Consider the following 27,823-nt stretch of genomic DNA (forward strand, 5'->3'; position numbering starts at 1 on the left):
ACACCAATCGCCATGCCCGAATGTAGGCTATCTCTCTTTCAAACCCTCCCTCTCAGACAGACGCGTCCGTGAGCGCTCACATGCCTATCTCGCTCACTCCTAAGCGATTCCCTATCTTCCTTTTCTTAATTATTTGTTTTCCTTAATTAACATGTGTCCTCTTTATTATTTTCATGTAAAAAGTAGTACATAGGTTTCGTCTTTCCTTATATATTACGATTTAACTTAGTCCTTAATAAATTACATCTTCTATAAAGAATTATTCATCATTTTCCATCTTTNGACGCCGGGTAAGTCCTTTAGACGGTTAGGCCCCTCCAGTAAATAGTCGTTCAAGCAGCGTCCGTCGCTTTGAGCTGCAGCGTCAAAAACCAGGCGTATCTTCTCTGGTTTGTTCAAATTTGTCGTCGCGAAATGCGGAAGGAACCACCTCTTTTCTTCTTCTAGTCGTGTCACGGGTTCCACATATCCTTTCTCTATTAATCTTCTTATTTGCAGCTCGTAACTTGATTTAAATGTCGGATTTCGGTCCATCCGCCGTTCGAGGTTCACGAGTCTCTTCAGCGCCTCCTTGTAGCTTGGAGGTAGGGTAACATTTCCTTCTTTCCAGGTTAACCCTACCTCGATGCGCCCGTCTGGTGTTCTGCGCACTGTCTCTCTGAACGTTGATTCGGCCTTCTCCTCGGCGGGCTTGGTGGCCTTCCTCACACCCACACCGAGCGCCTCCATTTCAAAATTCCAAGCCACTATCTTCTCTAGGTTGTCCACGATGTGGAGCACCGTTCCACCGTTCTTCTTTATTATCCTGAACGGCAGGATCCCATGGACCACCCATCCCAGCGGAGTCCTAGTTGCCGCCGGCTCGTGCTTTGCTCCTCGTCTCACGTCGGTGGCCACGAGCAAGTCCCAATGATCGGCCCCTATTAGGACCTGTGGCTTCGCCTTTCCATAGGTCAGACCTTCTATGTCCTTTAAGTGCGGGTACTTCAATACTCGGCCTGGTACTGTCTGAGGTGTCAGCTCGAAGTTCTTTATCGTCCTCAATACCAGCTCGTGCTCCTCATTCTCGAACCGGCCCTTTATGGTTAACTGCACCTCGCGGCTGGCCTCTTCTTTCGTTGTCGCATTGACCCCCTTGATGGTTATGGGCCTCGGCGTCCCGCCCTTGGTTAGCGACTTCGCTAGGTCAGCGTCTATCAGTGAGACCGTAGCGCCTTCGTCCAGAAGGGCGTAGGTCCTTACCTCTCCTAGAGGGCCTCGCAGGGTCACCGGACACATCTTTAAAAGTACCTGCCGATCCGTAGTTGCGGTCGCAGTCACGACGGTCTCCTGCACAGGCGTAGTTCTCCGGTCCGCGTGCAGCAGGTGGTGATGAGGTCTAGCACAACGATCACAAGCACGGGCTTTGCAGTTTTGCCGTCTATGAGTGGACACTAGGCACAGGAAACACAATCGGCACTTCTTTATCAGTTCCCACCGATCCGAATCACTTTTGTCTTTGAACCGATCACAGTCTGGCACTACGTGATCTCCACCACAACACACGCACTTTATTTGTCTTTTATTGTCACTAACTTGTCCATTATTGTCATTGCGTGCGGTCGTTTCACTCGCGTTATATATTCGCGCACTTTTCTTCACTGACGGCTTCGAAGTTGAGGCTTGCGTTCCGGAACTGGAGGCCATCGGCGTATAGGAGTACATCATCGCTTTGTCCGCCTCTTCCATTAGAAAGCGAGACAGTGCTACGATGTCTGATTCCCCCGGCCGCTTCCTGTCCGCTGCGAAGTCACACCACCTCGTCCGTGTGTGAGGATTGAGTTTCTCAATAACATCCCTCGCCAACATAGGGTTCATCAAATATCCACTGTTATCGATGTTCTGAATAATCGATACGATATTCTGGAGCTTGATGGCGAACTTGTTGAGATCCATTGCTGCGGCTCCTGGTTTCGGCAGATGTCTGATCTCTTCCAGCGCACGATCTATTATGTGCTCTGGCCTTCCATAGTACTGGTCTAACGTTCTCACTATCAATACTGGATCTGCTGCAGTGTAAAGTAGAGCCGCAACGACCTCTCTGGCCTCTCCCCTTAAACTTGACCGCAGCTTTGCTAGATTGTCGGCCGGTGTTCCCTTCGTTAAAATCCCGGAATCACGGATTGCCGCTCTAAACGGAAGCCACTCCGTTGCTGCTCCGCTGAATATTGGCAATTCCTGTCTGCCCGGCCGATATGCCATATCTCTGATGGCTTCTGCTAATTGCTCGATAGCGCGCCCGCTGCTTCTTTGACGTTCCCGCGCAGGCGTCCGCGTCGGCGATCTTGAGTAGCGCCCCTCATCGGGGGGCTCCCCCCGTGGCACACCCGTATCCTCAACACGCGTCGTTGTTGTCGCGGTCGCAATCGGCTGCTCGCGTAGCCAGCCTTCGACCCGCTCGTGTGCGTGGTCGCCGGTTTCGCTCGCAACTCTCTCTTCTTCTTGAATGTCTTCGATCTCGGCGGCCAAACGTTTCTTTATAAGGTCCGCTTCGAGTTCAAGTTCCTTCTTTCTAATCGCAGCCAACCGTTCCGCTGCCGCGATCTCCGCTGCTCTTATTCTGGCGGTCGCACTTGAGGTTGACCTCACTGATGGCGCACGTATGGTCACAGTTCTTGGCACCTCTGTTCGTGAGGGTTCTCTTTCTTGCCCCTCTCCTCTCGGGGGTTCCATTTCTTGACCCTCTTCTCGTAGTGGTCCAGTCGAAGGTGATTGCGGCGGCTCCGCGAACGTTCGCCTCAGCGTGGCTTGTCGCGTTCTCGGCTGCTCCTCCGCGGGTTCCCTGCCGTCTTGGCTCCGGGTAACCACCATAGTTCCAGTTGCTAATCGGGTTCTAAGTGCTCGTCGTCCGTAGGGTTCCAACTATGACCCGCTTCCTTACGTTCCGGTTTCCAAAGTCCGGGTTCCGTAGCTCGGGTTCCTTAGTTGGGGTTCCGTAGACCAGGGGTTCCGTAGTCCGGGGTTCCGTAGACCAGGGGTTCCGTAGTCCGGGGTTCCGTAGTCTGGGGTTCCGTATTCTGGGGTTCCGTAGTCCGGGGTTCCCTACCCCAGGGTTCCGTATTCCAGGGTGCCGTAGATCCAGGGGTTCCGTAGATCCGGCTCGAAGGACCTAACTGTGCACGACCGCCCACTGTAGGGATCTGAAGTAGCCGCTCGGTGTGTCGGTGCGTGCACTGGGTCTGATCGGCGGAGTTCGAACCGCCAACCGTTCATCGATAGCTTCTAAATAATAAAACAATGGACTGTATAGCTTCTTTATTCTCACTTCACAAACTTTCACTACAACTATGAGGTCCTGTCCTTAACACTATTACACTTCGCCCGTCCGAATAGGGCAACCGCGTCGCGTTTAGGAGGAGCTTAGCTCGACTCGCACTTATTCCGATTTCTCTGCACTGACTGGATTCACGAACCGACGAACTGAACTAACTGCGAACTAACTCAGGAACGAACTCACTAACTCACTTTTGGGCTCGAGGCGCGCTTCTTATGTCTTGTCTGAGAGCGAGGGTTTAGTCGCGGCAATCGCCCATAATCTACACCAATCGCCATGCCCGAATGTAGGCTATCTCTCTTTCAAACCCTCCCTCTCAGACAGACGCGTCCGTGAGCGCTCACATGCCTATCTCGCTCACTCCTAAGCGATTCCCTATCTTCCTTTTCTTAATTATTTGTTTTCCTTAATTAACATGTGTCCTCTTTATTATTTTCATGTAAAAAGTAGTACATAGGTTTCGTCTTTCCTTATATATTACGATTTAACTTAGTCCTTAATAAATTACATCTTCTATAAAGAATTATTCATCATTTTCCATCTTTACTTACGTAACTTACATAAACGGTTATTATTTCCATAAATTATATATCAAGCTATTTAATATTATTACAGAGACCATCAAATACATGTTAAAACCTTAAATATTCAATAATTAACATACAAACATACATATTTACAGTTTACGCGCAACGGTGTACGCATTCGTTCGCGCCACTATTTCGCCGATTTCCTTCTTCTCGGCGAGTCGTCCCCAACAAGACGGTAGAGACAGACTAATGATAACGAAATCTTTAGAATGTCGCATGAATCATTAAGGACTCAATCTTTATTAAAAGAAACTATTTCATACATCTTGATGACTATTTTTTGCTTCTGAGAATGAGTTATGCTGATTAATAATCGTCTTCAATATTGCTGTCACTTTAAGAGATATTTGGTTAATTGTCTGATTTAATTTGTATTGTTTGAGATAATTATGTTTTTTTCTACTCAAATGGTTGGGTACATTATACCGCACTTATGTCATTGTTTGTTTGCGGCATGAACTCTTTTTTGCGACATTGTATTCAGAAAGTTAAAAGAACAAAACGAGTCGTTTGCGGTTATGATTTTACAGAAAACGATCCAACTCCATTCAGCTCAATGGGAGCGCACAATTCACGTGACGAAACAAAAACTGTACGCGATCACAATGGGTTTACTCGACGCTCGGTTTTGTAAGAGAACGTACGCGACACAAATGGCGCGAGGGACTCAACCCAACGACCTTTAACGTACCAGTGACATTTCACCAGCGGCTCTTGTCAAAACGCTGTTACTTATTACGCCGTGTCAGGGCTGGAAACAAAGCTTAGGCAACGCTAATAATATCTCGCTCACTTACGCAATACGCAATCCACTCGCATAGTTTCGCTGCCCGCGCTCATGTACAACTAGATCGCTGGGTAATGGGTAATTGAATAAAACCACACCATAATAGATAATACATTTCATTTTATATTAGGTATCTATAACAATACTTTTAACAGTCTTAAAACGAACGACTTAGTGAGATAGACGGCGGTCAACGCCGGGGTATCTACAAATCTACAGTATGTACAGGGTCAAGCGCAGGTGAGAGATGTGAACGCGCGCGGCGCGGGGTTGGGCGGCGCGCTGTGGCGCTGCAGCCCCGAGCAGGCGCCCACGCCGCGCGCCACCGCCTCGAAGAACTGCCGCAGGTCGCTCACCGAGCGCATCGGCGGCGCCTGCAGGTCGTGCAGCGAGGCCGCGCGCCGCGGCGTCGTCTCCGCCACCAGCGGCTGCGTCAGCTGCTCCGTACTCCTAGCCAACCCACCACACCCCCCGCTCCTCGACAAATTCTCAAACAGCGCCCTTCGCTCCCTCACCGGCACGTACTTCGCCACCGCCTCGTGCGCATTCGGCGAGCAAGACCTCGCTCTGCTCTCCAGCGATGCGGTTTTCCGTCTCGCCGCCTCCATCGCGTGCCTGCCCCGCTCCGCGCCCCCCGCCGTCCCCTCCCAGCGTTTTAGGTAACGATGGCGACCTTGCTCCGATTCCCCGGAGCGCGCCGCGCGCGGCAGCGTGTGGTGTTGCGCGTTCAGTTTGCTGCAGTTGTCGCATTTGATGACCTCCGCTTTCCGCACAGGCGCGTCGACCACGTCTGTGGTTTTCAAAGCGTCGAGGGAGAGGGTCAAGTCGAGGCTGCGATCGGACGATGAGTCGTAGTCGTCGTCTTCCACGACGATGCCCTCGTCGGTCGCGGCGGGCGAGTGGTCCCGGCGCGGCAGCTGCGTCTCGGTGGAGGTCAGCAGCCTCCGGCGAGCCCGCGGCGGCGGTCGGGGAGGGCAGGAGGGCGTCTCCAGGAGCGAGGCCTCCTTCTTTGGTTCTTTGGCTGTGTCCGCGGCTGACAGTACGTCCAGGAATCGGACTTGTGGTAGCGGTGTTTGGCCGAGTATCTCGACGCAGAGCGCGCGCACCCATTTGGCATATTCCGCCGCATTGCATGTCTGCAACAATGAGAGAATTATGTTAACACAAAACTTATTTATGGCTCTATTATAACAAAGAACGAGAATCGGGTTTAATCCTGGTATAATCGGACCGGAATGAGGAATTCAAATGCGTTTGTCTAGGGTGACGATAATGAAACGGGCTATTTGAAAGAGGAAACTAGTCCTGGTTACATTATGTCGAGATCAAGTTCTAGGGATTGATCAAACGTGATTTCTTTACTTGTCAACACCTTCGCGATCTAGCCCTTCTTATGGTAAACAGCCCCATCAAAAGGTCGCCACACAAAAGGCGATGATTTACGACGTTTCGTTTTATAGAGGCATATAAAAGTGAGCGAATCGTGAGAATGTCGCCTCGAAGGGGTCTCGCAAGACGTTGCTTAAACTTCCTCTTAAGAATAAGTAGGTTTAACCAGCAATACGAACGGATGTGATAATAATTTCTTAAGAATATTGCAAGGAACGGCGTCGTGTGTCTCTAAAATTATTACCAAATCGACTCTAATTGAACTCGTGTTATCTAAACTAGATCTGTGGGCGCGCCGCTAATGTTTTTACTTTCTTATCGAGTATTGCGAGTACTCAAAAGATAGTGTCGAAAATGTTCAGTTGGGTTATCAGCGTTCGATATTTGTGCCATGTCTCAAAACATTTTATGTGGTCATTAACTAAAGATTCTACTGTGTCATTACTGGGAGCAGTGGCTATTATTTATGAAAGCATTGTCGTATAGACAATGACCACGGTGTACGTGACCGAACGACTGATCGCAAGTCAGTACTTAAGTTAAACATGCAATCAAGATTTGACTGTTTTTGTTAAGCGAAAAAACTAACGAACCGGTTTGGTGCCTTTCTAAACTACATGTGACTTAAGCACGTTGAGAGGTTGTAAAAATTAAAATTCTCATGTTTACTTTTTCACACTTGCAAATATTAACTTGGCGTTTAACAAACATTGACAAGTTTTTAAATTGTATTTTTTGCTCAAACAGTTCAGCGTCCATGGAGAGCCTTCAACAAGGCGTTACAAATAAGTAAGATTATTACTAGCTTATGAATCAAACGAGATTATATTGAGCTATGTAATTTAGGCCAGTACAAACTGGTGTTGCCTGAATACTGGTTAGTATACAGACGAAATGAATTCTAACCTACAATGTTATTCGATTAATATTCGATTTCAGTTACTCAACCACTACCAGGAACAGTACGAGTAACTTTTAATCGCTAGCAGTTAGTACAACAAATAATCGATTAGATCACGAGGAACGATCTAATAACAGACACGATGAGTTCCGATCACTATTAATTTTCACCGATTACCCAAGTTTTCATGAAGTTAATGATAATGGAAATAAGGCATTATCCGGATGCTTCGTTTTCCTGACTACTAATTTATGATGTTTCCAGCAGTAAGTAGTTATTATTTACTATCGATATTGATGGGAACATCGATGCTAACAACCTACTTAATCTTCTAATGGATGACCAATCCATTTGTTTTCAGTTTTATTGTGAAGAAGACTTACGAAATTTTATATTGAAACAATATCACAAGTCTACTTAGTTCTTGACTGGAACAGAGGTCATGTAAATAGGCTTATAAGAATGTAATTAGAAATATCTAAAATGCCTGAGTTAGAGTTAATAATAGATGGTGGCAACAAAATAGGTGAGTGAAACTAAAAACAACTTTAAAGACACAAAAAATTAAAAAGTAATAATATGACGCTTGATGATAATGATGCGAAATTTATTTCCTATCGATACTCCGATTCGCAACACTAGCCACAATGAAGACCGTCACGCGATAGGAACTGGCAGACAAAAACGTTTTCGACCGTTTTGATTGCTTTCCCGGATATCGGCAGGATGTTTTGTCGCGGAAACGAAAGTTTGCTTGCGGCTACACTAGTCTGCTGGTTAAAACGATTGTAGATTATGATGACAAGCGCATCTTCCGTCAATAGTGTTAAATTTTGTCGATAGTTGGGTCGGGTACTGTTAATCAGTATGGACATGTATGAAAGTGCGCACATTGGTATCGGCTGATTCTTCATGCTAATTAGAATCAGGTCCAACTATCGGCCAACTAAAAGTCTGCAGTCTGCGGGGAGTTTAAGATCCATTACTACGCTAGACTTAGACATTTAGGTAAACTATAGTAATAAAAATATTTTTCCTTCTTTCAAAACATATTTATGTCTCTAGATTAATAAAAAGGATATGGTTAAAAATAACCAAAAGTTAAGATTAAGGTCCGGGTTTTAGAATTGAGATGATATAAATTGAGATGAAATTTTTGGCTTGGAAATCTTAATACCGAAAACTTTACACTGAATCTATGGGACAAAACGATATTTCGGCTGCTTGCTTAACTATAAACAGATGTCGCTTTCTGAGCTCAGTCTACCTGCTTTTTAATTGGTGCAGAAAAAATAAAATTGGGAGCATGAGACGTAAATTCTTCCTTATTTATGTCTAGCAAAAACTTTAAAATGATCGCGTGACTGCCGCCTCTGAATGGACAGTTTCGTATACTCATTATAGTGAGACTGTTATGTTTAAAGTAAATAATAGGTTAGTGTTATCACGTAACACCGCACACAGAGCTTGCTAAACACCTCCAACAAATAGCTGCTGTAATAAAGAAAATGGGAGACATGGTAATACCCGGAATCAATTAATATTGATCTGATTTAACAAAATATAGTTCGTCTAGGTTCTGGTTAAAATTGAAATCCTGACCCTAAACAGTTTAAAATCTGTAATGCAGAACAGAGTTTACGAAAAACTGAATTTTAAAAGCAATTTCACAGATAGCTTGGTTCATCAAAACAAGTGGGATTATTTTGTTTTTAAATATTGCAAAAGACAAAGAAGTATTGCCCTTACTTCTTCATCCCTGGCTTCCGTGGTCACGACGGCTCTACCTTGCCCCCAGAAAATAATTGTTAAATTAAATAAATGCATGAGCCAGAAAGTTCCGACAACAGCATGCTGTACAACATTGGGGGAATAAATGAATAGAAACTTTACTATTATGTAACTGAAAAATGTCTAGAGATGACAATTCTGGGGTGACATGAGTTAAAAGCTTAAAAGTTTGCCAACCTGTGGCATTAAGCAAACACTGTATTTCATCTCTCATTAGCACTTACATTTCTGTCTGAAACCTTGACTAATGAGTGCATTAACTCCTTTTGCAGCTGACCTTATCTACACATTAGATTTAATTGCATCTTTTTATAAGAAATCGTAACACTTTATATGCGTTTAACTTAGAAATACGAGTGGCCATGGTGTTAAAGTCAACCTTCAACTGTTCCAATGTAAAAAGCCATCACAAAAATCACAAAGGCAATTCGTCATAAGCTATAACAATGGGAAACCATAACCTTATAGTGTACTGTGTAATAAACACACATTAAGTGTGTACATAGGAAATAAAGATATTAATTGGTATTTAAGAGATAAGATTTACATAATATAACGTGGCGTAAAAAGCATTTACGCCTAATCCTTTGTCGAGACTTAAATAATCAAATTAAATTTATGGTCTGGTAACTTTCAGAAAGTAATGATAGGTTTGAAAATGTGTTTGTTGTGGTGGGAAAAACCAAAATTTAGTCAAATGAGGTCAGTAACAGTCAGAACTTAGCTTTGTTCTTATAAAGTTTTTGTGATTTTTAGTGTTCACATTTTAACGTTAATTCTTTGGTTTCTTATAAGTATTCTTTTGATAAATGATCCGTCGATTATTTGCATTTTGTATAAGACGCGAATTTTTCACACTACAAGTGACAACATTAAATTTTTAGCTTATTCCTAACAGAAAACGCAGTCAATAATAAAATGTGAGAACATTATGAATAGAATACCACTACAAAGATCTCAGCCTGTTCGACCCGAAGCAGATTCGTTGAGCTTTTTATTAAGAATCTTTCAGTGAAAGCGATTGTATGAAAACGAAAGCAAACAGCTAACAAGTTTCTCTGCGGCCGATCCGTTAGACCCGGGGTCACGACCGGGGCCTGCTCATTCATACGTCGACCTTGTCACAAATGTGGGGTATATGCTTGTCAGAATTCTGGGTATTCTGTTATGTCATGAGACATTTGACAGTTTGGAAGAAACCCTGGATATTGACCAAAGAGTTTAACTTGCAGAGTATGTTTTACTATGGCCTTAATCTCTGAAAAAGAGTGCATTACATTATACTAATAATGTGGTAAAGCAAACAGCTAACCTTTCTCTGCGTCTGATCCGTTAGACCCGGGGTCACCGGGCTCATTCATACGTCGACCTTGTCAGAAATGTGGGGAATATCTTCTGGAATATGCTTGTCAGTTTGATATCAATTCTGGATTTCCTTTGATGGACATAAGTAGGACAAAGGTTTTATCTAGCAGAGTGCGTTTTATGGCCCTAAGTTCGCATTAAATGCTACAAATAATTGTAAAGCAAAGTTAAGAAGTTTTTGAGGTTCGTCTTGTTAGACCCGGGGTCACGACCGGGGCCTGCTCATTCATACGTCGACCTTGTCAGAAATGTGGGGAATATGGTATATAATATTATGCTTGTCAGAATTCTGGATATTTTGTGATGTCATGAGACATTTGACAGTTTGGAAGAAACTCTGGATATTGACCAAAGAGTTTAACTTGCAGAGTATGTTTTACTATGGCCTTAAGCTCGCCTTATGCTACTAATTAATGAGGTATAGCAAATAGATAACAAGTTTCTCTACGTCCGATCCGTTAGACCCGGGGTCACGACCGGGTCTTTGCTCATTCAGTCCTTGTCAGAAATGTGGGAAATATGGTCTGTAATATTGTTAGATGCTTGTCAGTTTGGAAGGAACCCTGGATATTGACCCAAAGGTTAACTGGCAGACTATGTCTTATGGTATTAAGTGACAAATTAATTCTTGTGGCGTAGTTTTGGGCCGACATTGTGTAGGTTTGTTGTCGACACGACAAGAAGAAGTGACGTCTACTTAATTACTTAAAAAAGATAGCGATAACGAACTTCAATCTGTCACGATTACTAATTGGTCTAGAGGCCTAGGAAAATCATAATAGATAATAAGCACGCAAGTAAGATAGGTCATGCACGCAGCACACACGACGCGTGTTAATTTGCATTAATTAATTCGCTCGATTCCATTACAAATTAATATTCAAATCGAGCAAAAACGTCACTTTCATTACTGCAACAGCATTACAAGCAACAAGAAAAGTGACTGCATGAAGATGTAGGTAGACTCAAACACCCGTAGTCACAAACATTACTATGAGGTCTCACAGTGAGCGTAAACGCACAGAATCCCAAAAACCTATTTATAGACAATACTTGAGTGGTGGAGTGACATACACGAATCAATCACAGAGCTCTATTCAACGCTGTGCGGTCGACTTCGCATAGCGTTGCTGCTTCACTTAAGCAACTCTTCTAGACGCTTTTCCTTTGCTCTACAGTGCCATAGTCGATGAGTTTGAAAGTAAAGGTGCGTTCACCTTGCTACGTTAAATAGACGCCCATGCGTGTAACAGGGCGTGTGAACACGAATGTCACACGCCACGTAATACCACGTAAACTTTAATTGACATCAGAGAGACATGACATTATAGGCGCAATGTATAAAGCGAGATAAATACAGAAGAAATGTACGAGCAGTTAGCTTTTATATATCTTATACGAGTAGTATTCTCTATGTAAAAGGTGCATAAAATCACAAAAAATATGAGATAGTTACTTAGACAATTTTCACGGATTGTATTGCATACAACTTGAATTATTTAACGTTTCAAGAAAACTTAATATGCCGAAACTTATCAGAGTTTAGCTGAGTGATGAGATGTCAGAACATTGTCAAACCAGTCAAGATTAGCCTTATCGTGCGATCGCATGCGACCAAACGATTTCACACCGGGAAACGTAAGAGAAACGTGACACTCCGAGCGGAGCCGACGGAAATGCTAATGCTAAATATAGGAATGTACCGTATGAGCAACTAACAGGTGTCATATTATCTTCCTACTTAGGGTAAGTTGTATGTTCCAAGCCAAGTTGAATAGAAATTGAAAGGCTATGATCATGTGGGTTTCTATATTTACCTCTTTCTTAGTGTAAAACACTAAGCTGACAGAATAATTTTAGCTCAATTCGGTTGTTTGAATCAGCGAATGTCTTCAAACTTCTAAGACAAAAACTTCTGAAGAAATATAAGTTATAGCCTGACCAGGAACATAAAAACCCTGGCATAGTGGCGCGTCAATTACATTTGATAGTGCAACACTGAGTACAGTCGTACTTGTGTTAAATTAATTGGCTAACTTTATGTATCAGGATTCAGGATTACGGGCTAATTTGATATTTTCATAAATTAACGAAAAAATATTATTATAGGTAACCTTATTTAAATAAATTAAATGAAACCATCAATCGAGCTAGTAGATTTATTTTATTATTCATCAATAATCAAATTCAGAACTTGAATATTCAATTGCAATGTTTGCTCATGAACGCTTCAAACTCGGTACTTCTTTCCCAATCTCATAAAATTCAACACTTAGAAAGTGTCAAAATTTTTAAAATAGGTAGTTGAAACAAACCACAGCTAATTTTCATAGTGGACTGTACTATACAATAAACATGTCAGTCCATTTGACAACCTTTGTCGGAAACATTATTCAATGAAAATATTGTCCGAACCCTTAGTATTTCTCTTCGACGAATACTTTAACACATTGTGAACCACTTTTCTTTCACGACTATAAAAATATTTTAGCAATTTAATTCATAAAACCTATTGCACACATTTAAAATAAAGTTTGTTTACACTTTGACAGCAATAGACTGACATGCAAGGTGACATGTCAATGAAGTTTTCAGTTACTGTTGCCATTAAAAGAAATTAGTACCATTAGTTTTCCGCAACATGGCGAGGGTTTTTATGTTCCTGGTCAGGCTATAAAATGATGACACTCGATAGGTAAATACAGACACTAGAGAACGCGAAATTTATTCCACGAAATATTTCTTCTCTTATAGTTTTATTTGTACCTCTCTCCTTGTATGAATTACTTTACGTGAAAACTGTCACCAGTAGTGCCTTTATGAAGCCTTGACACCAGAAAGGATTCAGGCTGTGCTCCCGTGGTAGTCACGAGCTCAACTACCGGACCTAAGTACGATAAGGCCATGAACTAGTCTTTGAAACTTATTCAGCTCTTTACCTGAAAAGTTCATTTTTTTTCTCTTGCGCCAGGCTACCTAAGTACACCTATTGCCTCGAGCGGGTTTTGGAAACTTCTTTATTTCTTTACCTGAAAAGTGGCAACGGCAGAGTCGTCGCGCATCCTCGACAGCTGGAAGGCATTAGGCAGGGTAGGGGCTGTGCGTAGGTGGAGCCCTCGCAAGGGCAGCCTGGCAGCAGGCCTCCGAGGCAGGGGACCTAAGTACACCTATTGCCCTCGAACAGGTCTTGGAAACTTCTTTATTTCTTTACCTGAAAAGTGGCAACGGCAGAGTCGTCGCGCATCCTCGACAACTGGAAGGCATTAGGCAGGGTAGGTGCTGTGCGGAGGTGGAGCCCTCGCAAGGGCAGCCTGGCAGCGGGCCGCCTAGGCAGGGTACCCTCGCGCCAGGCCAGCAGGCAGCCGCCTCGCACGGCGGCCCGCACCCACGCCCAGGATACGTTGTCGTCATTGTAATACTGACGGAGGACTCCTGGGGACAATGAGACGTCGCATTATTGATAAATTTTACTTCGTTCGTAAGTTGGATTCAGCTAAAAGACGTCCACAGCTGGACAAAGGCCTTCCCCAAGGATTTCCACAACGACCGATCCAGGTAATTCCACTTGCTTCTTGTAAAGTTAATGATTGATAATGATAACTTCAAAGGACATTGATAACTTTTCTATTGTAAGCTGCTAGCAAATACTATAATAGAGTCAATGTGCTTCTATGGAGAATCTATTTGAGTAATTGAGTTTATCGTGCCATATTTTTACCTCCTTATACTAACAAAGATTTTAATACTTAGTGAGCTGAATAGATCATGTATTAATGTTTGATGATTGTTTTGTATGACCAGTTTTCAATCGATCCTAAATATCCTAATTACGGTCACTTTTCAGGAAAAAAGGCTCTGAAAATTAACATCACAAAAGGATGGCACTCCTGTGGGTCTATTTACAAATGAAAGCTCAAAAAAGTATGTCAACTGTCATCAATTACATGTGCTTGTTCTACATTTTGGCTATAAATAAGTGCCACCGCGTGGTTGCGAGCGTTACAAAGCGTATTCGTGTCCCCAGAGATAAAGGCGCGTTTTTTCAAAAGCTATTTTAATTCCAAAGTATACATATTACATAATTACCAAACTATCCTAGATGGATAATTAAACGGTCAAATAAGATAACATTTTAAGTGGTCTACGTAATATCACAAAAATAATGAGTGTTGGTTTTGTCTATATTTTTAGACTAAAATGATACAGAAAATTTAATCAAATAATTATTTGCAGTGACGTTGAATACGATTGTCAAACTTAAACCACTCATCATTTTGGCTTCAGATTTGGCATCTCTGGAAATTCTCAATTTATCTAAGAGCCTATAGATGTGATTGGCGCGTTATATCAACACGTGAGGTGTTTCGCGGACAATCGTAGGCAAAGTGGTAGTTTACGTAAAAACTGACACAACAGAGAGAGATTTAGTAGACACACAGTTAAATTGGTTCGAATAAGTTAAGCACAGCACCACACCACACACAATAAGCGGTCAGCGCGTGAGGTAGAAAATTGTAAACATACTCGTAGTTGATTTTTTGTTCGAAGCATAAGTAACTGAAAGCTTTTACGAAATAGCAAAATTTATTTTATTGATGAATCTTCCTGAAATTATCTTTATGAAATTAAATAATTTAATGATTTGTGTTGTGGTCCATTTTCAAAACATTAAATGTGAAAATTTTTATTTCTGAAAATCGAGGATAAAGCGTGGATTGTATAGGTTATGTACTATCGGGGACTCTTCCGCCTGATCACTTTGTAGAAATTTTAGCGTAAGCGCATCGCTCCGGTCACGTGCTCACCCCGTCTCTAATTGGTTACGCATTTTACTATATTTTTACTACGACCAATAAGAGACAATCAGGGCTTAGGTTGCAATACGAAATACCATTGTGCACTTTATTGTCATAGGGTTAAGGTTTAAAACGAAATGTTTCTTTTTCTTCAATCTTTCTTAGTTTTAGGCTGAGTTGCACCATCTAACTTTGACCGTAACTATAACGGTAACCGGTGCTTTTTGTATGGAGTTTGACAGAATTTTGACGTTTGTTAAAGTTAAAGTAAGATGGTGCAACTGAGCCTTAGAATTTTAATAATAGAATTTGGTTACAAACAAATAGATATGTATTTTTTTTAATATTGTGTTTTTATACGAGGTCTGTCTGCTTTTTGCTTTGGCGATCTGTCGACATATTCTCTCCTTTGTTTTTTTGTGAAGTTTCGTGATCAATAACCGATTGATTTGTGTTGACCCGTGCTAGTAATTGGACTGTTTGATTGCCTTTTTATTGACCTCCGCTCGATTACTGAACCATGCCTCTCAAAATAATTCTTATATTTACTTACAAACTTATCTATACATTGTTAACTGTTTAAGTGTTATTTAGTTTGAAGTTTAATTGTTATAGATTTAAGACCTTGTGTAAAGACACTTAATGTGCAATAAAAAATTGAATTTGAAATAAAACTAACTTAATATTATAATATTTACGATAACCAATTACCTGGATCATTGCTACCTAGTGCAATATTTATATTAAATTTTAATAACGTAGATAAGTGTTTCTTTAAAACGGAAAACAAAATATGCATTAAAAATAAATAGAAACCTATTATAAGTTTTTATTAACATTCAAGGATTTAAGAAAGTTATAGCCAGATCTTACAATAATTGTTTTTAAGCCACAAATATTCCTTAACTCTTTACTAATTAATTCAATAACATATTGTTTTAAATTATTAGTTCCGAATAAATTAAATACCTATTAAATAAGTAAAATTCGAAAGTAATTGTATGATTTTGTATTTCTCGCCCTAACTAGCTAAACTAATATCATGAGATTTACACTCATAATATCAACAATAATTGTAGAAAGGGCTACTTTTTTCTCGGGAAATTGCATAGTTACCTCGGAATGTGCGATAGCAATTTTGTGACCCGAGCGGGCAATCGCTAGTTCAAATTTTACACGAAGCCTCATATAATATTTTGTAGCGATTCTTAATTGGGTTTCAAATTGACTAAAATGCGACGTTGCCAAACGAGCGCTACGGATGCGGGTAATAGGCAATACTCAATCCTAAGTGCTTTACATAGAGCTTGGTTTGCTAGGGCAAACATCTACAGTGGTGCGCCGACGCTGCTTAGACTCGAAACATGAATGAACTGGGAAATCGAGCGTGTGTGTGCAAACAATTTAGGCCCTTAAGGTGTCAAGGCGTTCGAGTCCCCGATAGTACCTAAATTATAAATAATAAATAGCCTGAAGTTCCGCAGATCATAATAAAATGGCGTATAGCAACCATCGTTTGTTAATTTTTAAAACAAGCACAAGATTTTCGAGGAGGACAAGAAAGAGATGAATCCATTGCTGACTATTACATTTGCTTGGCGGTTCTACTACATCCACCTAACGTGTTACAACAGTTACAAGGAAAATATTCAGCAATTTGTTGCTGGGCAAAACGTATAGGCACATTGAATGTAGGGAGAAAAATTGATTGTCAAGTGACGCAAACTGCCTACAGTATTTTCATAACAAAGTGATTTACCGCAATGAGTAACATACGATACGAGGGTGTTATGTGTGTAGCACGTACACATAATTTATTAAGAGGTATGTGCCTAATTTGGATTACTAATGTTTGGCCAAAAAACGTTTCCCAAATTATCACATGGCAAACAACGTTTCGCAAATTTTCATTTGGCAAATTCTCATTTGGCAAAACAACTTATTGCAAACTTTTAATTCGCAAATGTCTTTTTTGGCATATTATTGTTTAGCAAATTATTGTTTGGCAAAGTATGTTTCATTTGGCAAAAATATTTCACGATAAACTATTTACAAAATAATTATTTTGGTGCATAGAATGGAATACAAATTAGCTTGTGGTTATTATTTTGTTTAGTGGGTAGTATATAATATTTGTTCTAAATTTATTTTCATATTTCATTATTTTTATCGAAACTAAATGATTAATTAACAATAGAGGTGATTCTAGCGCTCGGCGGCCGCTGCCGCGGCACGCTTCGCTCGCCTTCGCGCGTTAAGGGTCACTGTTCTAACCTAACCTAACCTACTATTTTCTGCAAAACCTACTTTCGCATCCATACTATTTTCTGCAATCTCTTTGTTTTACATAAAATTCTTGTGAAAACCATGATCATTTGCCTTGTGCTTTGATTTGTGGGTAACGGTGGGTAAGCATGTGAAGTGTCAATTTGACCAAATAAATTATTTGGGATATAATATTTGGCAAAATAAAACATTTGCTATATAAACATTTGCCAAGTAAAATTTGACCAAATGATAATTTGACCAAATGAAATAGTTGCGAAAAGTACATTTGCTAAAAGTTCATTTGGGAAATGAAACTTTGGCGATAAGTTGTTTGCGAAGTGAAATTTGGCGAAAAGTAATTTGGCCAAACGGAAGGATACCGCCTAATTTGCATATTTTACGATTGGTCGTACGTAGTAGAACCTACCAGTAAATAGAAAAAAAAATTTGATGCACCAATTATTATAACATGTTAATTTTCAATTCATTAAATAAACATTTTGTTCGCGGCGTTTTGTATCAGTCATTATAATTAACAACAAAACTATTTACGTGGCTAAATGCATTAATTAGTAAAATAAACAACGAGAACAATTAAAGACAACTAGACAGCTAGTCTAGGCGTAAAGTCTATAAGTTTACTTAACTGAGTCATCAAAGAACAAATTGACCGTTATAAAAAACAGTTAATGAGCAACGTGATTTGCTAAACAATTCAAACAATTAATTGTCATAAGGTTTTTGTTATCTGAACTTCCGTTTAAAACGGATTAAAACATTGTTTTGTTGATAAAATTAAACTAAAAAAAATTTCTGTTTAGCCGAGTGGTTATTTTATTTTTTATTTATTTAACTTTAAAAAGAAATGTACAGTCAGCCTTCTTCTTTAAACAATAGCTTAAACTAAATTAATTTGGCGCTTAAATGTTCTGAAGCTTTTGTGGCTCTGGGTTCAGCTCTTGTTACCTACTACTTTAAATAAAATATTAATGAATTGCAGTAACCAACATAGGTATTTGTATTATTTTCAGCTGTAGTGTTAAACTACTTTAAAACTATTAATCCTTCGACACTCGACTAATTTAATTACATGTTATCAATGTCGTTTTATTCGCATGAATATGAATGCGCCGTATTATTTTAAAAGGGGGATTTACATAAAATAATTAATTTCACGCCCCTTAATCGGCATGGCAACAAATCAATTCGGACGCGCTTGCGCTGCATAATTAGTTCGTTAAAATAAAAATAAACGACTTCTCGAGATCGGACACATGTGGTGGACACTTGCAATTTTTCGCGCAGCGGGGAGCCTCAGCCGACACATTTTTGTTTGGTTTTAATAATCTTTTTAAGCCCCTAAATGTTCCTTATAAGGAACAAATACAACAGTAAAAAATATCTTGCCAAGGAGGAAGTACATAACGTCTGGTATTGTTAGTTTGCTTGGATAAACTTGAACCATCTTTCTGAAAAGAAAATTATTCCCTCGTATATCCGATATCCGAACGTGTCCGAACCTCCTAGTTTATGTCGCAAGCCTTCTAGGCTTCTGAAAAGAACTCTCTGCTAATGAAAAGAACCCAGTTGCCTGTTATTATTTGACAGACATTTTGGTTACTTTTATGTGACAAAGATCAGATCATTATTTATTTGACCATAGTTGGTACGACTACTTCTTGAAAAGTAAATGTCAACTTAGCTTATAGAGATAGGCTAAGGCCGATATTAGCGACATTTAAAACTCTTAAAAAAGCTTAGATTTGCCTGTGTTTGGTTGATTTTAAAGTTCAATGACAACGTGAGTAAAACTCTTATTTGATTGCCATTTCTCATCCCAACTAATATTATAAATGCGAAAGTAACTCTGTCTGTCTGTCTGTCTGTTTGTCTGTCTGTCTGTCTGTTACGCTTTCCCGCTTAAACCTCGCAACCGATTTTGATGAAATTTGGCATAGAGATAGTTTGAGTCCCGGGAAAGAACATAGGATAGTTTTTATCCCGGTTTTTGAAACAGGGACGCGCGCGATAAAGTTTTTCTGTGACAGACAAAAATCCACGCGGGCGAAGCCGCGGGCGGAAAGCTAGTACGTTATAATATCCCAATCCCAAGCACAATAATTAAACGGACAATGGTCTATCTAAGTCTCTATGATCCAGTTTCGAACATGATACGGACCTATCGTCTAAACGTTCGCTGTTATGACCATAGTTTCTGTGTCCATTCTATAATGTTAATGACGGTTTGATGTAAAAATAACCAGCAGGTTGAAGGCTACACAAATCGCATGAAATTGTGGCACTACGGTAAATTAGTATAACTCATCGTGCCAAACGTTACATTGTCAAGTTCATCCGGCCGCAATCGACCTTTATCACGGAGTTGTTTCCGAGAATGATGGACACAATACTGTTTTTGTTTGGGGGCGTTGAAGAATATTTTTTGCAATGTTATTCGTATCAAAACAATATGGCGAACTGAAATTAATTATCATACATAATTATGTTAATACAGACTGTTATTAGCATTTTTAAGGTCTCGTAGATGTTTAAAGACGGCTTCTTATATTTGCTAACACATTTAATCGGTCTGTCACTTAATGATCGGTTGGTAGCGGCCTGCATCCAGCGCCTACGTTCAGCAGTGGACGTCCTATGGCTGATATGATGCTAACAACACTTAACTGAAAATCACATAGTGCGATGGAAATGTACGAACCCTCTTTAAGACAGTCGTACTTGGCTGGTGTTTCATAAAACACATAAAAAATAGGTAAATTATATCTATGGTATTTGTTTACAAACACGCGGCATGTTCAGCATGAGTTTGCATTTGTGTAGGTGGTTTATTTTTCTCAGTATCGAATGGGAACTATAGTAAGTAGGCACAGTCAAGGTCAAATAGTTAGTGGCACCCAAAGTGGCCAAAAAGTCGACAACACAACTTTTTTTTATCCACAACGAGGAAGCTCTTGGCCTGTATCTCACCTGATGGTAAGTGACGATCAGGCCGAAGGTGGAAGCCAGCTTCACCCGGAATCCTTAACCACGGAGGAACTGGCTATCTTACCTACCTTCTAACTGCCCAAACGCAACAATGCTGTTCATATTATTGTTATGGCGACAGACTTAGGTAAGATGGTGGTAGCTAGCCAGGCGGACTTAGAACAAGCCCTACCACCAACCAAACCGAACAGAAAAATCTGCCCCCACTGGGAATCGAACCCCGGACCTCTTCGTCTGAAGCAGGTGGTCTTACCGCTAGACCACAGAGGCGGTTATGACACAACTTAGACGAACTTCTTGGCTACTTTGGGTCACGAACTATCTGACGCTGACTGTACCTATAATAACGTAACGTAAATTTGTTTCGAGTAGATTTTTATTTCGGTTTATTCAGAGTTAAACTCAGACGGATTCTGGAATACGATGACAGGTTAATAAGATAAGTAGGTTACTAATCATGATTGTTTTACTTCAGAAAAGGCAATTTACAAATAACAAAATTGCCAAGTCTTTAATTTTTGCCATAAGAGAAAAAATAACAACACAGAAAAAACTGTAGCAAGTCGACTTAAGTATTGACATTTGACGTAAAGTTTAATAATAACTAACCAACAGGTGAGTGATGTAGAAATGTCAAGAGTAATAAGCTTCAAAATTGCAATGGACCCGAACAATTTATGGTTTCGGTATTAAAATACTTAGTCCAGTCATTTCGTCAGAAAAAAAGGCAAATAAAATAAAATGAATTTGCGCTTCTAATTTTTTAATATGTTGTAAACATATTAAAAAGTAAAAAGAAAATACCTAGAAAAGCTTAACTTGAGATTGTCGACCAAGCTTTCCTAGGAGCTTTCGCCGCCATCTTGGAAAACGCTTAAAATTTGTTTTTCGGCAATAACTCGGCTATCCGATGAGATTCGAAAATTTTTGTAGGACACTTTTTGTAGCTTTCTTTGTGCTCTACAATAACGCCCGAACCATTTTTAGCGTATCATGCATCGTTATCGAGATATCGATCGATAAAGTCAAAAATTTTGGACACAATTTTTGTTTTTTTCTTTTTTTTTCTTTGGGTCTTAATAAAATGAAAATGAAAAATTCCGAAATAATTAGTTAGGGTCTTAATGAAAAATTCCGAAATAATTAAATAATTAATTAAAAAGTAAAAAGTAAAATTTCATTACTTTTAATTACTTTTTTTTAAGTAACGGCAAAGCATTTGTATTAGTTGGTTCTTGTTTTGAGTCCTTGTGAGAAACTTCTCCTGGCTAACTTTTGGAGTAGTTGTCTCATCGAATGTGAACTCCGGCGATTGGTTTTTTCTCGAACGTCGTACTCTTTCCGAAGTTTTCGTTCCAGCGAGTGTCATATCAGTCGGATAACCGTCGAATATGATTGCAACCTTTCCTTCGAAGTTATGTTGTACGTATCTGACGTTAATTATTTAATTATTCCGAAATAATTTGTGTCCAAAATTTTTGACTTTATCGATCGATATCTCGATAACGATGCATGATACGCTAAAAATGGTTCGGGCGTTATTGTAGAGCACAAAGAAAGCTACAAAAAGTGTCCTACAAAAATTTTCGAATCTCATCGGATAGCCGAGTTATTGCCGAAAAACAAATTTTACCCCTTTTTTCAACATGGCGGCGAAAGCTCCTAGGAAAGCTTGGTCGACAATCTCAAGTGAAGCTTTTCTAGGTATCCCCTACAACATATTAAAAAATTAGAAGCGCAAATTCATTTTCTTTTTTGAATGTACGTAATGACTGGACTAACTACAATTTTCACGTTTTAAGAGATAACATAATGGTTTCTTGAATATTAACGAGTCGGGTAGATAGGGGAGGTAAAACATATAAGATCTAGGTACACAGTTTAACATCATGCTGACATGTGCATGTGTTTTTTTTACTCACTAACAATCAAAGTCCAGTCTTTCGAAGATAATAGCTACCTAATTGGACATTTTGAGTTTTGAATTCCATATTTTTATAGCAAACTAATAAAGCTTTTCATAGCAATATTTGCCAGTCATAAAGCATTGCTAGAATATTGCAAAAACAATATTAACTAATTAACCGGATTTCAGTAAAGGAGAGATGGATCAAGTTTGAGGTCAATGACCTTTACCAAAAAAATTAGAAGTGAACACGCATTTTACAAAGGGTTTATTCGTTCGCCCGCGAGTCCCTAATAGACCTAATTATTTTTTTGTCCGGCGAATTGACTTCTGGTCACGCCAGGTGTTTTTCAAGTCTAGGCCAGCGCATTTACCTATGTTGATTGAAGCACACGCACTACCTACTGGGTTTTTCAAATTACCTATTTGTGATAATAAATTATAGGCTATTGTTATCTTATAAACAATAATTAGGTTAGTAAGAGGAGGAGATTCGATTATTACCTACCTATTATGTAAAAATTACTTAAATGTCCTAGTAGGTAGGTACCTACCTATGTAAGATAATTAGAATAAAATTGTTTTAAATGTAGGTTACCTAATACCTATATGTTCTTAGTAGTGAACACGATTCTTTTAACTCACGAGGGAAGAAGTCAGCTAGGAGATTAATTTGAATTGACCACTGACCAGTCAGAATGGATGGAAAGTAGGTAGGTAATTGGTATTTTTGGCATTTGGCTGTAGGTAGGTACCTACCAGAGATTCTAGTTTGATTCTCTTCTACTGTCTCTAAACTCTCTCTAAACAATGCAAGTAAAATGTTGTCTAGTGAGTGAACCTTCAGATGCCAACAAAAATGCACAGCCTGTAAGTTATAAGTAGGTAACCTAAATAACGTAGGTATGGTAATGTAAACAATAACGTATCGGCTCGACATGAACGATATTAATTCATGAACTGACCTGATATCCTCAAATTTGGATCAGCTGGTGTCGGCACAGGGCCCGGGGTCAACTCAGGGTTCAACTTCCTCAATCCGGCCACCACTCGTGGTGCCGGCGACTGTTCCCCCACGAGCATCTCACAACATTTTACCAATGATCACAACACCACAATCATAACATCACAATTATCACAGCTCTGTAAATCCAAAACTTCGATGGTCGTTGTCAAACTAATCAAAACAACTCAAAATGTAGGTAACTGTCAAATCGTTTTTTAAACGTCGAAAAAGTTCGTTAAACGCGCGCGCCTCATTACATTGTTCGTTCACAACCAGTCGCGTTCGACGACTGTCCTGTCAGGCCTGCGCGGCAATGAATGAATGAATTTGATTTGCTTGGGTTGTGCCCGCCCCTCTACCACAATCTACGCTTACTACTACGAGTAAACAAAAACACGAATGGCGGCGGGCGAACGGTTCATCACTGAAGACGTCTAACGCCATCTAGCGGTGAGTAGAATCATTAATCAAAGTTTATTAAATGTACATAGGTATAAATAGTTTGATGTTTATTCCAGTGATCAAATGGAATAATTATGGTTAAAGTCATTTCAATTTCTCATAAGTATAATTAATTAAAATATAATGTTATTAATCAAAGCATAAAAATATTAAAACATTCTGAAGAAACAAATTTTAATGATAAAAATAATAATATTATACAGACATCTATCGGTGAGTATTATAGTTAATAACCATGCTTTCAAAGCACACCAATAGTGACATCTGTCTTTAGTAAGCTAAACGAAATGTCTTGTTTTCCACTGCTAATTTAAGCATAGTGTACTTATGTGCTTTTAATCGCAAGTTGTGGATCGCTGATACTTCTTATAGTCAACAATAGATGGCAGTGTAAGTTTCATATTTTCGACGAAAGATGTCGCGACTAGTAATGAAAAAGCTTCACATTTTCGCGCCACCAAAGCTAGGCATCCCCATGTGATATAGAAATGAATTTTATTAGACATACTTATCCTATTAATGTATTTATTTTGTACTTGTATCGAATAATTATAATTTTTCTTTCTAATATTTTTCAATACACTAGGACTAGCTTTTGACAGCTCTACAAATAGCGTACCTATTGTTTTTTTTTTAATTTAAAACCTACATAACCTACATTAATAAATCACTACAACAGTAGAGAACATAGTTTTTTGCTAAGATTTTAATATCTGGGCTGGGCGTTCATGTAGTCATGGAGGTAATCCAATTTAGTTACTTTTATCATAACTTTAATAATGCAGCAATTTAGATACGAGTAGGTATGCAGGCAGGATAAATTATGTAAGTAGGCATGTACTTACTACTCGTAATTTCTTGAAAAATATAGCTAAAGAATTTTGATTTGTTTTTTTACCCATAAGGTTATAAAATGGGTCAAGAAGATATTTTTGAACATTGAAGAATAAGCATAGGTACTTTTTAATCTGCGGTCAGATTAGGTTCTTTATATCATATTGATTGAATTCAGAATTAAGGAAAATAAAAGATAAAAGTATAGTAAGGTAGTGTACTAACTCTACATTATGTAATTATGTTAATTAGGTATGTGTAAGGAAAGTGTCTAGTTGTTACTTAATCATGTTATTATTATTACTACTGGACTAGCATCAGAAGGTAGGTATTATTATTATGAAATAAAGAATAATGATCTGTTCCGAAATATTTATTAAATTATATTTTTTATTTGCGCTTACTATAACAATTTTGCTTTGCGTCACATACAGTCATTGTTCACAATTGGAAGACTTAGTAAATTAAGCTTGATATTTTCATAAAAAGGCATCGAGATCAAACAAATGGCACATAAATAGAATTTGAAATTAAAATACTACATACTAGCGTAACCTAAAACACAAACTTAATTAAGGCACGAGTGTAAACAATACGTTACATAAACATACATAAGTTAAAACAAATTAAAGCTTTGTCATGGAAGATACTAATAATATCACATTGATTGGCGAGCGTGTTTCACCAGGGGCGCCACTTGTCCTCGTCCGCCGGTGGCCCGTCGCGTTCTTTTTTCTCAGCGTAAAAAGCCTCGAGCTGACGCTTCGCCTCCTCCTGTTTTTTGTACTCCTGGTACTCGATCAATTTCCTCTTCTTTTTTGGTGGTAAGTTGCTGTAATCCATCGGCGATTCGCAGTGTTCCGGAAGACTGGACTCAACTTTGCTCTCGGGTAAAGGCGTCGTGTCCAATTGACTCGAGGTCTGATACGCGACAGGTTTTTTAGGTGAGGCACCCTCTGTAGCCTTCGATGGGGACCTGAACTTCCTCAGGTCCAAGGTATCGTTGCTCGGCATCGGCACGTTGGCAGGCGAGTACTGGTATACGAGATCGTTTTTGCACACTTCGTCTTTGTACAAATATTTTGGTTCGGCCGGCGAATCGGCGCCCATGTTTACATCGACGCCGACCGTGTCGTTACCGCGTTTGTCCATTATGTGCTGTCGGATCTTTTGAAGGATAACATCCTTCGCTTCGGCTGGCACTCTGTTGAAGTAAGCCCCGTTTCTGTGTGTGTTCGCGCCGTGTATTTGTTCAGGGGCGTGTAGAGGCGGTGACAGCTTGTCAACCGTCGTGAGTAGGCCCGCCATCGGTGGACTTGCTTTGTGAGGTAATCTAGGGTTTGGTCGAGAATATGCCCATTGTTTAGACGCGCCATCGCCGGAGTAGACTGAGTCCTCGGCGTCTGAAGAGGAGCGTTCATGGTCGCTGTAGTAGTGCTGTCTGTCGGACACCACGGAAGATGGGGACGTGGGTGGTGAAAATGGAGGCCTATCTGGTACTTGTATCGTGAGCGGCTGTGCCGTTATCAGCCGAGATAGGTGACTGATTAGGCTCTGGCTGACTTTGGCGTCTAAGTCAGGCACCGACATGATAAACCGGCACGCCTCCGCAGCGCATTGTCCGAAGCCGGCTTGAAACTTCTTCGCTTCCAAAACTGGATCCTTGGGGCTGTGTAATTTTGTGAGATGATTAACTGTTAACTCAAGGATATCTGCCTTCTCCAGCTTGCTCAGGTTGTCGTCATCGATCTGTGGACAAAAGAAAGAAAAACAATTGAGCAGGTGCGAGCGTTGGTTCTCACGGTCCGGCGGTGAACGTCACATTAATATAACTGTACAGGAGAATAGGGATATAGTCGTGGTACGGTTTATTAATGGAACTTGTACTTTTAAATTCCAGTTTCGCCGCGGGCAGATAAGTGCTCGTGCAATAAACAGAAGGACGACCGGTTGCGATAAAAATAAATGGCGTGTGAATGAATGATGGATTGCATTTTGATGATCACTAAAAGAAGACTCAGCTATATTTTTTCGTGATCCATTAAGTCTATAGTGTGAGAACTGATGAGATGCGCTAATGAGTTAGGGTTTTTATTTTTCTTTACTGACACTCAATATAAAAACTAAAATAAAATGAAATAAGCACTCACCTCTAGAGCCCCAACCATGAGGTCTTTGAGTTCATCCAGGCAGCGATTGATGCGCGCGCGCCGCTTTCGCTCCAAAAGCGGTTTTGTGATTTTCTTGTACTTTGCCGTTTTCGACAATGGTGCTGGATCAGCCGACATTTTTGTTAACCTATCAAAAGAAACGAAAAAGTTTAGTAAAATGTAACATAACGTATTGTATCGCGAGCAGGAAAATACTTAAGTTTGTTTACAAACAATTCGACAAAGTTTCAATTAAAAATAAAATAATTTATGGAAACACTTGACCATTAAAAAGTGCCCTAACTAATCCTCTCATTAACTACAATCAACGCCCTAACCACAATAATTACAAAACCACGAACAACAAACACAACCACTGACTTACCTATAAATTTTAATTCAACACACTACTTAAATTATTCACGCAAACGGTACGCACGTCTCTCTCGGCGCGTCGTCGCACACTGCCTGCGAAGGAAGGCTTCGCTCTCCCCGCGGACCCTTACCCCCCTCCCCCGGCCCTGCCATTCATGTCTGCGCAAGAGCACGTGTGCGGTTCCGAGCATGCGTAACGCGGGAATGTCGTTTTTTTCTATGACTTATTATAATTACTAGCTTTCCGCCCGTGGCTTCGCCCGCGTGGAATTTTGTCTGTCACAGAAAAACTTTATCGCGCGCGTCCCTGTTTCAAAAACCGGGATAAAAACTATCCTATGTTCTTTCCCGGGACTCAAACTATCTCTATGCCAAATTTCATCAAAATCGGTTGCGAGGTTTAAGCGGAAAAGCGTAACAGACAGACAGACAGACAGACAGACAGAGTTACTTTCGCATTTATAATATTAGTTGGGGTTGCGTGGAATTCGTAATGATTTGTAATGGAGTAAGTTTGGGAAGTTTCATAATGTTAAGGTGGTAAGGGCTTAGGTTAATGTATCTTTAACTGAAACATGATAAAATAGAGCAATGGAAAGTTCTCACTTTTAATAGCTATAATATGATTGTTTGGTTGGACTTTTCTTTATTATTCACTTAAATAGCCTTCCCGTAAAAATTATCCTATGATGAATGCCTCTAACGCATTTTGGTTTTTATTGTCTTGAAAATCTTTTAACCGTTTATTATTACGATGTTTCTTGGCTGAAAAACAAACAAAAGGGTCGAAAATAAAATAATGTCTGTTTAACGTAACAAAAAAGACAATAATAATAAACAGCACGCGTTTCTAAGTTTTACAATTACGCCAAACGATTCAGTTA

At 39.9% G+C, this 27,823-nt stretch overlaps 3 protein-coding genes across 3 annotated transcripts; all 3 read right to left on the reverse strand.

Annotated features, from left to right (window-relative positions):
• Positions 1-249: 249 nt before the first annotated feature.
• LOC114359143 (uncharacterized) lies at positions 250-2,850 on the reverse strand. The gene has a single exon (XM_028313407.1). It carries the CDS (start codon positions 2,848-2,850, stop codon positions 250-252), a length of 2,601 nt encoding a protein of 866 aa, XP_028169208.1.
• Positions 2,851-4,790: 1,940 nt separating this feature from the next.
• LOC114359153 (uncharacterized) lies at positions 4,791-23,456 on the reverse strand. The gene is made up of 3 exons (XM_028313419.1): positions 23,078-23,456; positions 13,348-13,568; positions 4,791-5,826 (listed from the first exon to the last, which is right to left on the reverse strand). The coding sequence occupies exons 1-3, from the start codon at positions 23,193-23,195 to the stop codon at positions 4,921-4,923; spliced, it is 1,245 nt and encodes a 414-aa protein (XP_028169220.1). The 5' UTR covers positions 23,196-23,456; the 3' UTR covers positions 4,791-4,920.
• A 1,315-nt stretch (positions 23,457-24,771) lies between these two features.
• LOC114359151 (transcription factor HES-1) lies at positions 24,772-27,058 on the reverse strand. Its single transcript, XM_028313416.1, has 3 exons — positions 26,950-27,058; positions 26,565-26,712; positions 24,772-26,163 (listed from the first exon to the last, which is right to left on the reverse strand). Exons 2-3 carry the CDS (start codon positions 26,700-26,702, stop codon positions 25,096-25,098), a joined length of 1,206 nt encoding a protein of 401 aa, XP_028169217.1. The 5' UTR covers positions 26,703-26,712; positions 26,950-27,058; the 3' UTR covers positions 24,772-25,095.
• Positions 27,059-27,823: the final 765 nt, after the last annotated feature.

This window comes from Ostrinia furnacalis, unplaced genomic scaffold (genome assembly GCF_004193835.3).
Source record: "Ostrinia furnacalis isolate ACB-3 unplaced genomic scaffold, ASM419383v2 OfSCF4239, whole genome shotgun sequence".
Lineage (NCBI taxonomy): Eukaryota > Metazoa > Arthropoda > Insecta > Lepidoptera > Crambidae > Ostrinia > Ostrinia furnacalis.